Source organism: Dunckerocampus dactyliophorus, chromosome 16 (assembly GCF_027744805.1).
Source record: "Dunckerocampus dactyliophorus isolate RoL2022-P2 chromosome 16, RoL_Ddac_1.1, whole genome shotgun sequence".
Taxonomy (NCBI): Eukaryota; Metazoa; Chordata; class Actinopteri; order Syngnathiformes; family Syngnathidae; genus Dunckerocampus; species Dunckerocampus dactyliophorus.
In genome coordinates, this window is record NC_072834.1 from 14,901,447 (window position 1) to 14,914,534 (window position 13,088).

Here is a 13,088-nt window from a genome sequence, read left to right on the forward strand (position 1 = left end):
TACAGTGAAGCAGAATAAGTGGTATTTTTACCCACTGCAGCAGCTTTTACTATGTTAATGAGCTCTTTTCATTGAATGCCCCACGCTGTGTGCCGGCACCATATTTTGCATCCTGAATAGACCCTCAGAAGCACTCTGACAGGATGAGGGGTTTCATCTTTTCTTTCCGCTTACTTTCATATAATTTGTGCAGGACACACCTCATTTCATAAAAAGTGTATACACATTTTCATTTTTTAACAATCTATTTATTCCTTCAACTCATTTTTTTCTGGGCTCAGTCCTGTAAACCCTGCAAAAAAGTGCTAAAGTGTCTGCACTGGAACTCTGAGTCATTCATTGACAGTCTGCTCCCATTCTTTTTGCCACTGCCTACAATGCATCTTTTTCTTCGCTATTTATAGTGCAGTGCCAATAACCTACTTATCTGGACCTATTGTATAAAGTAGTAGATGCAGCATATTTTTTTTTATTAAATAATAAGAATCAGATCAACTAATTTTCCAACACAAAGAAACTTGTGTATGATTTTATCTTTACAGTTGTTAGAAACACACCGTAATAATGCATGATATTTTTTTATCGGTTAGTTTAGGAGCGCAGTAGAATATTTTTCAGTGTCATCATTATGTCAGTGCGCATCACCGTTGTCATTTACGGTAGATATTGGTAGGCCGGAAAGAATGCCTGTTTTTAAAACACATAATCACACAGTGTTTCTTGCAGTCTATGGATATTTAAGTAATTGTGTGTTTATTACATAAAAAATAGTCATTTGCTTTAAAACGGCAATGCAGTGTAGTTATGTGTCAAAAATAAAGTTAAATGGATGACGTGTACGTAGGGGTCCTTTTGACTTCCGGGTGTGTGTAAACAGATCACGAACAGCGTCGCCTTGCCTGAAATATGTAAGTTTTCTCTCTGTTCTCTGTCATATTTCGTCTAAAAATGTAAGCATTGAAAGGTTAAAACGGAGGCAACGACACCGCTGTTTGTGTCGGCTTGTCCAGGTCCAAAGTGACGTTTAAAATCACGTTGACGTCGGATCCCCGGCTCCCGTTCAAAGTGTGAGTACACTGACTGACAGCTCAGCAGCATAGATTCGTTATTATTGATATTTTTAGCTTTACTTTGCATGTCCCCACTATTTTAGTGTAAGAAAAGGTTGTTTTACGTCCTGGGTCTAGATATAAACAGCTGGTCGGCACATATGCTTATGTGTAGGGTATCTTTTATGCTAGCATATGCTAATTCTTGCAGCACTGTGAATAGTTGCTCTAAAATGATGAAATTGTGTCTGTCGTTTAACGTGAAACAATGTATACATTCAGGATTGTAAATGAAATGTAATGCCTTTACAGGCATCAGCATTAAATATAACTTTAAAAAAAATTAGTAAGTCAGTTGGTCTTCCTGAGAGTTACAATTAATCGGCGTAGCATTAAAACAAATTGAGAAGTGTTTTAAATGTTATTTTGTTGCAGATTAAGTGTCCCAGACAGCACGCCATTCACAGCAGTTCTGAAGTTCGCAGCTGAGGAGGTAATAACAATTACTTGGTTGCCCGTGACATCACATCCGGTTGCAGTCGTCCCCGTCTAAAGCAGATTGAGACAAATAAGTGTATTCGTTGCTACAGTAGAAGCCATGTGAAGTCAGAGCGAAAATGCCCAAAACATCCGTTGTTCTGGCATGTGTAAAGCATTCAAATAGGGATTTCGGGAAAAGTTATTACCAAGGTAGTCCATCATAAAGGGGAAAAAAAGTTCAAGAAACAACCACAAAACGCAGAGAAGGGTGGCTGCTTAACCAGTCTCTCGTCTCGTGGAGCTGAGTATGAACAAGCTCAGGTCTTCAACAACAGTGATCAACAAGCGAAATTTATACTAAACCCAAAGTTGAAATATTGTTGGAACTTGAAAAAAGTTGAGACACAGATTAACAATCAATTTCACATGCTGTTGAGGAAATGGAATAGACAACAGGTGGTGTGTTTTTCCACTTTAATTTTGAGTGTGACTCCAAACCTGCATGGGTTAATAAATGTGATTTCAGTTGATAATTTTTGTGTGACCGCTGCCCTGGTCCTCCCTGCTGATGGCCGATTGAATTTGCACATTTAACTATGTAAAGACCAAAATATTTAATAAGAATATTTCATTAATTTAGATCTAGGATGTGATATTTTAGTATTCCCTTTATTTTTTTTTTGAGAAGTGTGTATATATATATATACTGTATACTGCTCAAAAAAATTAGAGGAACACTTCAAAAACATTTCAGATCTAAACTGGGGGGAAAATTATCTTGAATATCTTTCCTGACAATAATTGGGTGATGTATTAGTAACAAAATGATGCCACATAATTTGATAGAAATGAAAATGATCACCCTATAGAGGGGGGAAATCAAAGACACCCCAAAAATGAAAGTAAAAAAATGATGCAGCAGACTGGTCCATCCATCCATTTTCTATACCGCTTCTTCCTCATTAGGGTTGCGGGGCCATGCTGGACAGGCGGGGTACACTCTGGACTGGTCGCCAGCCAATCGCAGGGCACATATAGACAAACAACCATTCACACTCACATTCATACCTATGGACAATTTAAAGTCACCAATTAACCTAACATGCATGTTTTTGGAATGTGGGAGGAAGCCGGAGTACCCGGAGAAAACCCACGCGCACACGGGGAGAACATGCAAACTCCACACAGAAATGCCCAGGGGAGAATGCATATGCAGGGGAGAAAGGTCTTCCCGATCTCCAAGCTGTTACTGTGTTGGCCAATGTGCTAACCACTGGACCACCGTGTGGCCCCCAATCAAGCTCTACGGTGCTGGGCAGTGAGCACAGGGCCCACTACAGGACGTCGGACCCTCAGGCCACCCTCATGGAGCCTGTTTCTGATTGTTTGGTCAGAAACATTCACACCAGTGGCCTGCTGGAAGTCATTTTGTAGGGCTCTGGCAGTGCTCATCCTGTTCCTCCTTGCACAAAGGAGCCGATACCGATCCTGCTGAGGGTTGAAGGGCCTTCTACGGCCCTGTCCATCTCCTCCATGCGTCCAGGTACCACAGTGATGCCTAGTCCAGATCTGGGAGGAGGTCCCCCAGGACACCATCCGTAGTCTCATTAGGAGCATGCCCCGACGTTGTCAGGCATGCGTATAAGCACGTGGGGGCCACACAAACTACTGAGAATCATTTTGAGTTGCTACAATGACATTTTAGCAAAATGGACCAGTCTGCTGCATCATTTTTTCACTTTCATTTTTGGGGTGTCTTTGATTTCCCCTCTATAGGGTGATCATTTTCATTTCTATCAAATTATGTCGCATCATTTCGTTACTAATACATCACCCACTTATTAAATTGCTAGAATTTGCATTTTGCACATTTGGATCTTAATGAGGTTTTAAGTAGAGCTACAATATGCAAAAACAAGAAGGGGGAGTGAGACAAAAAGCATTTTGAAAAAGTCATTTATTGAAAACAGCAAACTGAAATAGGCTGTTTATCAGCTGATCAAAAGTTTAAGACCACAGGCTATAAAAGCCAAAATCTGCTCAAAATGTTCATTTTCTCTCAGGCATTCACACTGACATGCCCTCCTGATGGCTAAAGCTAAGAAAATTTCTGATTTTGAATGTGATCAGAAGGCCTTTCACAGAGTGCCATTGCTGCTGAGGTTGGGTGCAGTAAATCAGTCATTTTACATTTTTTGAAAGATCCTGAGCATTATGGAAGAAAAAAGTCAAGTGGTCCATCAAGAAACAGGGCGGTCTTCCACCCACATTAAGGCCCTTACTGGTGCCGACTGGAGCACAATAACCATCAGACGGCATCTGCGGGAAAAGGGTATAAAAAACAAAAAACAAAACTTCGTCTCCTTCAACGCCACAAAAGTGCCCGTTTAGACTTTGCCAGAGAGCATCAAACATGGGACATTGAAAGGTGGAAAAAAGTTTTATTCTCTGATGAGAAAAAATGTCCAGATGGCTTCCAATGTTACTGGCATGACAAGGAGATCCGACCTGAGATGTTTTCTACCCGGCACAGTGGAGGGGGGGTCCATCATGGTCTGGAGTGCTTTTTCATTCAGTAGAACACTGGAGCTTCAGGTGCTGAAGGGTCGTCAAACGGCAGCTGCTTACGTGCAGATGTTGCAGCAGGCATCCCTCATGACTGAGGGCCCTCGTCTGGGTGGTAACAGCTGGGTTTTTCAACAGGACAATGCTGCAGTTCACAATGCTCGCTTGACCAAGGACTTCTTCAGGAAGAATAACATCACTCTTTTGGACCATCCTGCATGTTCCCCTTATTTAAATCCCATAGAGAACATTTGGGGATGGATGGCAAGGGAAGTTTATAAAAATAGCCATCAGTTCCAGACAGTTGATGCCCTTCGTGAAGCCATCTTCACCACTTGGAGCAATGTTCCCACTAGCCTCCTGGAAACACTCGCATCAAGCACGCCCTAACCAATTTTTGAAGTGATTAACAAGAACAGTGGAGCTTCTCATTACTGAGTCCTACTGAAAACATTTTTTGTTCTGGTTTGAAAAGTTTTTAATTTTTTTGAGCGATGGTCTTAAACTTTTGATCAGCTTATAAACATCCATCCATTTTTTATGCCTCTTCTCCTCATTAGGGTCGTGTGGGTATGCTGGACCCTATCCCAGCTGACTTCGGGCGACAGGCGGGGTACACCCTGGACTGGTCGCCAGCCAATCGCAGGGCACATATAGACAAACAACCATTCACACTCATATTCATACCTATGGACAAGTTAGTCGCCACTGCATGCATGTTTTTGGAATGTGGGAGGAGTACCCGGAGAAAACTCACGCACGGGGAGAACATGCAAACTCCACACAGAAATGCCCAGTGGAGATTCGAACTCAGGTCTTCCCGATCTCCTGACTGTGAGGCCAACATGCTAAACACTAGACCACCGTTCGGCCATCCACAAGCACTTATTTCTGTTAAATGTGTGATACACCTCGTCTCTCTTTTTAGTGCCTAGAAAGTGTTTGGCGACGCATGGAAGCATGTTAGCAACCAGCGCTTCATTCCAGCGTCTCATCTCCAGCACTCGCTCCTTCTGACTATTTCAGTTTAATTGTTGTTTTCAATAAATGACTTTTTCAAAATGCTTTTTGTCTCTATCCCCTTTCTTGTTTTTGCATATTGTAGCTCTACTTAAAACCTCATTAAGATCCAAATGTGCAAAATGCAAATTCTAGCAATTTTTCAACTGGTCTTAAGATTTTGATCAGTTGTGTGTGTGTATTGTATTGTACTTTACTAATCCCACAGCAGGGAAATTCACTTGTTACAGTACCAAGCAAGATACGCAAGTAAAGAATACATAGTGACATATGGTTCAAGTGGTGAAGGTGTTGTAGAGCCTGACAGCGGTCGGTATGAAGGACCTGCGGAACCTCTCCTTCTTACACCGTGGGTGTAACAGTCTGCTGCTGAAGGAGCTGCTAAGGGAACCCACAGTGTCATGTAGGGGGTGAGAGGTGTTGTCCATGATGGATGTCAGCTTAGCCAACATCCTTCTCTCCCCCACTTCCTCCACGGAGTCCAGAGGACCGTCCAGGACAGAGCTCGCTCTCCTGGTCAGTCTATTGATCCTGCTCCTGTCCCTGTCCGTGCTGCCCCCTCTCCAGCAGCCCACAGCATAGAAGATGGCTGAGGCCACCACAGAGTCATAAAAGGTCCGTAAGAGAGTCCTGCACACACCAAAGGACCTCAGTCTCCTCAGCAGGTGGAGGTGACTCTGGCCCTTCTTATAGAGGGCGTGGGTGTTGACGGACCAGTCCTGTTTGTTGTTAAGGTGAACACCCAGGAATTTGTAGCTGTCTACCAATTCAATGTCCGCAGCCTGGATGTTCACCGGTGTGAAGTGAGATGTTTTCCGCTGGAAGTTAATGATCATCTCCTTTGTCTTGCTGGTGATGAGTTGTAGCTGGTTAAGCTCACTCCAGCTGACAAAGTCCCAGATGACCGTCCTGTATTCCAGATCATTCCCCTCTGAAACACAACCAACAATGGCTGTGTTGTTGGAGAACTTCTGGATGTGACACTGTGTGGAGTTGTGTGTGAAGTCCAAGGTTTAGAGGGTGAAGAGGAAAGGGGAGAGCACAGTACCTTGAGGGGCACCTGTGCTGCAGAGTATCATGTCAGACACACAGTGTGTGTGTGCGTGTGTGTGTGTATATATATATTTTTTCTAATTATGTCAAACTGTAAATGTAACATATATGTGCATATATACAGTATACTGTATATATGCACGTGCATGCACGCACGCACACACACACACGTACACACCTGATCAAAATAAAAATATATATATATATTCTAATTATGTCAAACTGTTCATCTGTTTTGTACCAGTGTAAATGTACAGATCAGTGTGTCATTTGTTGCACTTCCATTGAATCTTAGGCCAAATCCACATGAATATATTTTCAAAAACACACATTTGCCCCACTGCTGTGTTAAAAAAAAAAAAATCCTCATCCACTCCTGTTCCTTTAAAAAAAAAAAAAAAAAAGTCTGTCCACATAAAAACACAGTCACTAGCAGTCATGGCATTTTGTCCAATCAGAAGCCTGAAAAAGCAACCACAGCTGGCTTGGTTGTGCATTATAATGCCTCTGTTTATCAGTATCGTGAGATATTAGATGTGCTTTATGCTATTAGTAGCTTCAGCTACACGTGTTCTTTAAGTAGGTTTTAAAAACATGAGATAATGTCACACATTTCTTATGACACAAGCCAAAAAGCTCTGTTGAAGCTGGAGTTTTTGAAAATCTTTAGAGTTTTTCAGGACAAAAACCTATATTAAAATTTTATTTTGTATATGTGAAAAGTTGCTGTTTATGTATTGCCATAGTGTATTTATTTATTGTTTTTACTGCTTTTATTTTTATTGTCGTAAATGGCTTGGGCAGCACAACCTAGGTTGTTTTAAATGTGCATTAAAATAAAGTTTGACATGACATGACGTTTGTGTATGGATGAGAGGCCAAAACGTCTTTAAAATAACCGACATGGCCTTAACACATTGTTTCCTTGGAGCTAGAATATATTCTGCAAATAGGTCAAAATCGACCTCCTTTTCATATTGAATATTGAATAGAAAAGGTATTTTCATGAGAAGCAACCTGTGTTGATATTGTGACTCATATTTAAATCCGTCACAGGTTTACGTCATGCCACAGTTTCACACTTGGTCAAAAATCCTTCATTCTAACTTCATTTCATGCTGCCGGTGCTGTCCTATCTCCTGTCGCCAGGCAGCTTCCTCCGTCCACGCTAATCCTGTCAGCTACACTAGCACCTGTATACTTTGCCGTCATTTGCCTCCAGAAATTCAGGCACAGCCGCTACTGTGTTAATTATGTGCAGAGGCATTCGAGTGTGTGTCTGCTGTCACGACTCCCTCGCCCAGCAATGACACGCGTGTGGGACGTATTGATGAATGTGTCGTAAGGTCTGTGATGCTTAGAGAGCTGCCGTGTTTTATTTCACTTAGCGGGATTAGAATTTTTAGTCACTTTCTCTGCTTCACTTCTCTGCAGTTCAAAGTGCCCTCAGCCACCAGCGCCATCATCACTAATGGTGAGTTCTTTTGACTTCATAAATCACCTTCATATACAGACCCTTTCCAAAAAATTAGAATGTCATGGAAAAGTTGTTTAATTTCCATAATTCCATTCAAAAAGTTAAACTTTCATAGATTATAGATTCAGGGCCCACAATTTAAACGATTTCAAGTGTTTATTTGTTTATCTTTACGCAATTTGGGCTTCCAGCTCATTAAACCCACGAAAACAGGAATTCAAAAAATTAGAATACTGTGAAGAAATCAGCCCAAATTTTGCAGGGCATGAATGTTTTAAACTGAGTGTCACACACTAATCATCTACTAAAGTCAAATCACCTGCACAGGATTCCCCAAGTGTCATTAAATTCCTTCAGTTTGGTTCAATTGTCTCATTTCGGTTCAATATGGGGAAGACTGCAGACATGACAACTGGCCAGAAGACCATCATTGATACCCTCCATAGGATGGGTAAGCCACAAAAGTTCATAGCCAAGGAGGCTGGTTGTTCACAGAGTGCTGTGTCCAAGCATATCAATGGAAAGTCTAGAGGAAGGGCAAAATGTGGCAGGAGAAGATGCACCAGCAAAAGAGATGACCGTGGGCTTCAGCGGATTATCAAACAGGGAAGATTCAAGAATCTGGCAGAGATCCAGAAAGAGTGGAATGAGGCGGGAGTCACAGTTTCAAAAACCACCACATTCTGACGCATCCGGGAGGTGGGCTACAACTGTCAGGTTCCTCGGGTCAAGCCACTTCTGAACCTGAGCCAACGTAGGAAGCGTCTCCACTGGGCCAAGGAGAAGAAGGACTGGACTGTTGGCCAGTGGTCCAAGGTCCTCTTTTCCGATGAAAGTAAAGTGTGCCTTTCATTTGGGAATCAAGGTCCAAGGGTTTGGAGGAAGACGGGTGAGGAACAGAACCCAAGCTGCCTGAGGTCCAGTGTGAAATATCCACAGTCCGTCATGATGTGGGGTGCAATGTCCGGTGCTGGTGTTGGTAAACTCTGCTTTCTTAAATCCAAGGTCACCACAACAGTCTACCAGAATGTTTTAGAGGACTTCATGATTCCTTCTGCTGAGGATCTGTATGGAGATGCAGATTTCATCTTCCAGCAGGACCTGGCCCCTGCCCATACCGCCAGAAGCACCAAAACCTGGTTTGATGCCCATGCCATCACAGTGCTTGACTGGCCAGCCAACTCACCGGACCTAAACCCCATTGAGAATCTATGGGGTATTCTCAAGAGGAAAATGAGGGGCACCAGACCCAACAACAAAGAAGAGCTGACAGCAAGCATCAAGGAAATCTGGGCTTCCATAACTCCCAGGCGATGCCACAGGCTGATTGCTTCAATGCCACGTGGCATCGAGGCAGTGATTAAGGCAAAGGGATTCCCAACCAAGTATTGAAGATTGACATATCGTTTTGAAAGTACCATATTTTGATTGATTTGATGTGATCCTAATTTCTTTCTTTTTTTTCCTGCAAAAACTGAGAAGTAAATGGTGATTTCTTCACAGTATTCTAATTTTTTGAATTCCTGTTTTTGTGGGTTTTATGAGCTGGAAGCCCAAATTACGTAAAAATAAACACTTGAAATCGTTTAAATTGTGGGCCCTGAATCTATAATCTATGAAAGTTTAACTTTTTGAATGGAATTATGGAAATTAAACAACTTTTCCATGATATTCTAATTTTTTGGAAAGGATCTGTAGAAATACTTTTAAATACAGCTCTTGCATTAGATCTCATTAGACTGTAATGTGCAGGAGTACAACTGGCGACTGCTGGTCTTTGAAACAGGGAAGCTCATTGGGGTCTGTCATACATTTAATATGATTTTAGCAATGCTGTCTGCTGCCTTCGGGGCTGGGCTTACTAGCAACGGTGATATTATTTAATGAACCAACAAACGAACAAAACTCCATGGAGGGGGAACACCTTCTATTCACTCCTCTGGCTGCTGTCAGTCAAAATCAAGGACCACCCTGCTCCATAGACCCCCCCACTAAGCTTAGCTTAGCTAAGTTTTATGGTGGTTTATCCAATCATGGTCTTACTTTCTCACTATGAGCTTCCATGAGCTGAAGCTTGAGCTTCATTGGAGAGTTACCATAGCATCCATTCTGAATAATTCCATTGTTGCATGACAATACATTTAATTCAAAGTGAATCTTCTCTCCTTGCAGACGGAATAGGAATCAACCCTGCACAAACAGCAGGTGAGTGACCATGTTCTGCTTTTGGCCTGTACAAAAATACCCCAAAACATTCCAATCTGGATTCTCATTAACATGCAATCTAATTTTAAGTGACAATTAAAAAAAAAAAAAAATTGTGTAACGATCTGCATCACAAACAAACCCCCATTGTACTCGAGGACTCACACTGTGCTGTCGCTGGCATGACTGCAAACACGTCCTTCTCGCTCAGCCGTCCCCAAGCAAGCCTTGGGGTTGGCTCCGCTGCCCTGGTCCTCCCTGCTGATGGCCGATTTCATCAGCTCGCAGGAGGAGCGATTACATGAGTTAATTAACTTTTATTTTCACTTGTCTGTTACGTCCATTAACGTATACCCCCCAACCCCGAGCAACTGTCCTTCTGGGACCTCCCATGAAGAATGACAAAGACTATTACAAGTTTCTTTAAAGCATAATAAGACAATGAGGAGTCTCATAATAATAAAACAATGTGATTTCTTTAAAATGTAAGCACATGGCCGAGCTGCAGATGAAAATGGCCCCCGGGCCACACTAATGTGCCACGGCACAGTAGTTGGCAATCTCTAATGTAGAGAATCATGGAAGAACGTGTTACAAACGTGTCTGCTACTTCAGCACCATGGCCAGCACCCCCCCCCCCCTCCCGGAACAAGCGCATCCCCTTCAAATCTGCTGACTATAATTAACCATGACCACCTTTGGTGTAACCTTGTTGCTAATGATGTAGTTTTATGCTAATTAAACTTTGACTATTGTATCAGTGAACACACACGCTCATGTTTTGTCTTGCGTTACAGGGAACGTGTTCCTCAAACACGGCTCAGAGCTGCGCCTCATTCCCAGAGACCGAGTGGGAGGACGAGGAGACGGATGCTGCTGGTCTCCACTGAGGAGACAATGACTCAGCTCGTGTCCTATTTGTGTACTCGGACGTATACATTATGTGTGTGGACGTATGCTAACACGGCATGCTCCAAGCTGATCTCGTCTTCACTCAGTAAGTGTATGTAACTAACAGCCCACACCTGTCTGACATGTTTTTTTTTTTGGTTTTAATCTTTGTAAATGACAATAAAACTACAGTCTCATCACATGCAACACTTTTAAAGCTGTTTACTTTGAATGCATATTGTGATTAGAATTGGTCATGTTTAAGATTATGTTAACTCAAATCAAAGTGCAGGGTATCCCTAAAGCAGGAGTGTTTTTCCTTCGAGGGCTGCATACTGAAAAATCAAAGTAAAAGTATGCAGGGGCCAAACTAACCCACGTAGATATGCAGAGCTGTTTTTGATATATAAAAAAAAAAATCCTGCATCTCAGCTTTGGGTTATCAGTAACAAAGCGTATTATTTGTATTTGTATTTGCTGTTGGTTCTATTTTTAGAATGTGCCTAGGGCCGTAAATACACGCACTTTGGACACCCTGCCCTAAAGTCTGGTTATGTAATATACACATATAACATATATTATACAAAAGAGCTTTAATGATTTGATTAATTACTTACAGATAAATAATTATAGAAAATTAAATAACTTAAAAATATGTATATACAAGTATATTAAAATGAATAAAAAGGAAATACTGTATATGTATGTGTGTGTATATATTAGTTACATATTAGTTTATAATTGTATAATGGATCCATTTTTGTGTATAGCCTTTTAGCTCTTTAACAAGTCCGACTGTGTGATGTCTCACAACTTCAGCAAAGAAATGTATAATAAAAAATAACATTGTAAAATATTTTACAAATAATATGGTGTTATTGTAAATATAAACAATTTTAAAAACAGAAAAAACTGTGTGTGTTTATAATAGAAAATACTGTATATTCCAACTCTTTATTGATTATTAGTGTGTGGCTTTCTGCTGCCTCCTGCCTGATGCATGTTTTGCAGTAATACGAATACATGAGAAGTTAATTCTTCAATGGTTTATTTTTTAATTCACGATAACAAAATTAACAGAATCAAATAATACAAATAATTACCTTTATTAAATATAAATCTGTCCTGCTTAACTTAAAACAGAATAAATTCAGTGTCCAGGTGGCAGGGGTCTCCAACTTTCATCACTGAGCTGTCAATTAATTGTGTTTTATTCATGACTGGCAACATTGCGTCGTCTTTATGCTCTTTTGTGGTCATTTGTCATTATATAAAGGCATAAAGTTTGAATTCAACACTTACTGTACAATAAAAAACTATAAGAGTTGAAGCAAATATTCTTTGACCCTTTGGTGGTATATTATCACCATCATAAGGCTGGACACACTGTGTTTATGTCCACTAAAAAAAACACACACAAATAGTGTTTTGAGGACAAGACATAATTAGTATAATGACAACAAGAGAGTAAAGTTGTTCAGTGACACTTGAAAAAGTTAGTACGTACCCCATGAACGTGATATACACTTGTAGCTTCCCCGTGGGACAAAAACAAGCTCCAAAATAACCACATTGTGTGTTCATTTTAACAAAAAACGTTTAACGTTACTACACATCTGTCAATCAGGTTTCAGTGTGATGGATTTAAAATTTGAATTATTGCTTTTTTGGTACTTTGATGGTGATGAGATAAAGAAGATGAAGTGTTCCTATCCAATAATCATCTCATTCTTTTACCTTCACTTTATCCTTGTAATGATGTCCTAACTTGCTGATAAACTCCAGATAACACGGATTATTTCACCCTTTTTTTTTTCCTTCAAAGTGAGTAATCAGCAAATTTCATCGTTCATTGGTCTGCATGATGTTGAACTCCAGTGGCTGTGAAATTAACTTTTCACGCTCAAACAAAGCAGGTGTTGCAGGTTTCATTTTCACGAGCGACCAGCTGGAAAGATGCTCCTCCAGGATGGAGCTCCAGTGTTGACACTCTGAGAGGTATTGTGTTCATTATTATTGCACCTGAGGTCATACTGTGGAGCTGTTTCTAATATTTTGAGCAAGCCCTCGTTGTGCAGGTGTAGCTGGTGATGTCTGCATGTTGTTGCTGTTTTTTTTTTAACAATGTTGCCTTCAAGGATTCTCAGGCCTACAGGAAGTGAGTGAGCCATTCATTCAACAAAGAGTATATTTAATCTTCACGTTGCCTCATTCCTCGCACCTTTACTTCTTTTTTAAAAGTCAGCATGTGTAAACACCTTCACCCCACCTCCCATCATCTCTGTCTCCCATCGCCCATATAAGCAAACCTCCAGTAGCACCCTGGCCTGCGAGTGCCAAATCTAAAA

General features: G+C 41.1%; 1 protein-coding gene across 1 annotated transcript; it reads left to right on the forward strand.

The window, feature by feature from the left end:
• The first annotated feature begins 833 nt into the window (after positions 1–833).
• ufm1 (ubiquitin-fold modifier 1) lies at positions 834–12,466 on the forward strand. Its single transcript, XM_054755999.1, has 6 exons — positions 834–908; positions 1,011–1,067; positions 1,485–1,542; positions 7,602–7,641; positions 9,817–9,849; positions 10,647–12,466. Coding segments are annotated over exons 1-6 (294 nt in total). The 5' UTR covers positions 834–906; the 3' UTR covers positions 10,751–12,466.
• The last annotated feature ends 622 nt before the right edge of the window (positions 12,467–13,088 follow it).

Bases quoted from the DNA above. Each gene is read 5' to 3' on its own strand.
- ufm1 (XM_054755999.1), top strand. The intron at 1,068-1,484 runs GTGAGTACACTG...ATTTTGTTGCAG, and splicing joins CCCCGGCTCCCGTTCAAAGT to ATTAAGTGTCCCAGACAGCA. The intron at 7,642-9,816 runs GTGAGTTCTTTT...CTCTCCTTGCAG, and splicing joins CAGCGCCATCATCACTAATG to ACGGAATAGGAATCAACCCT.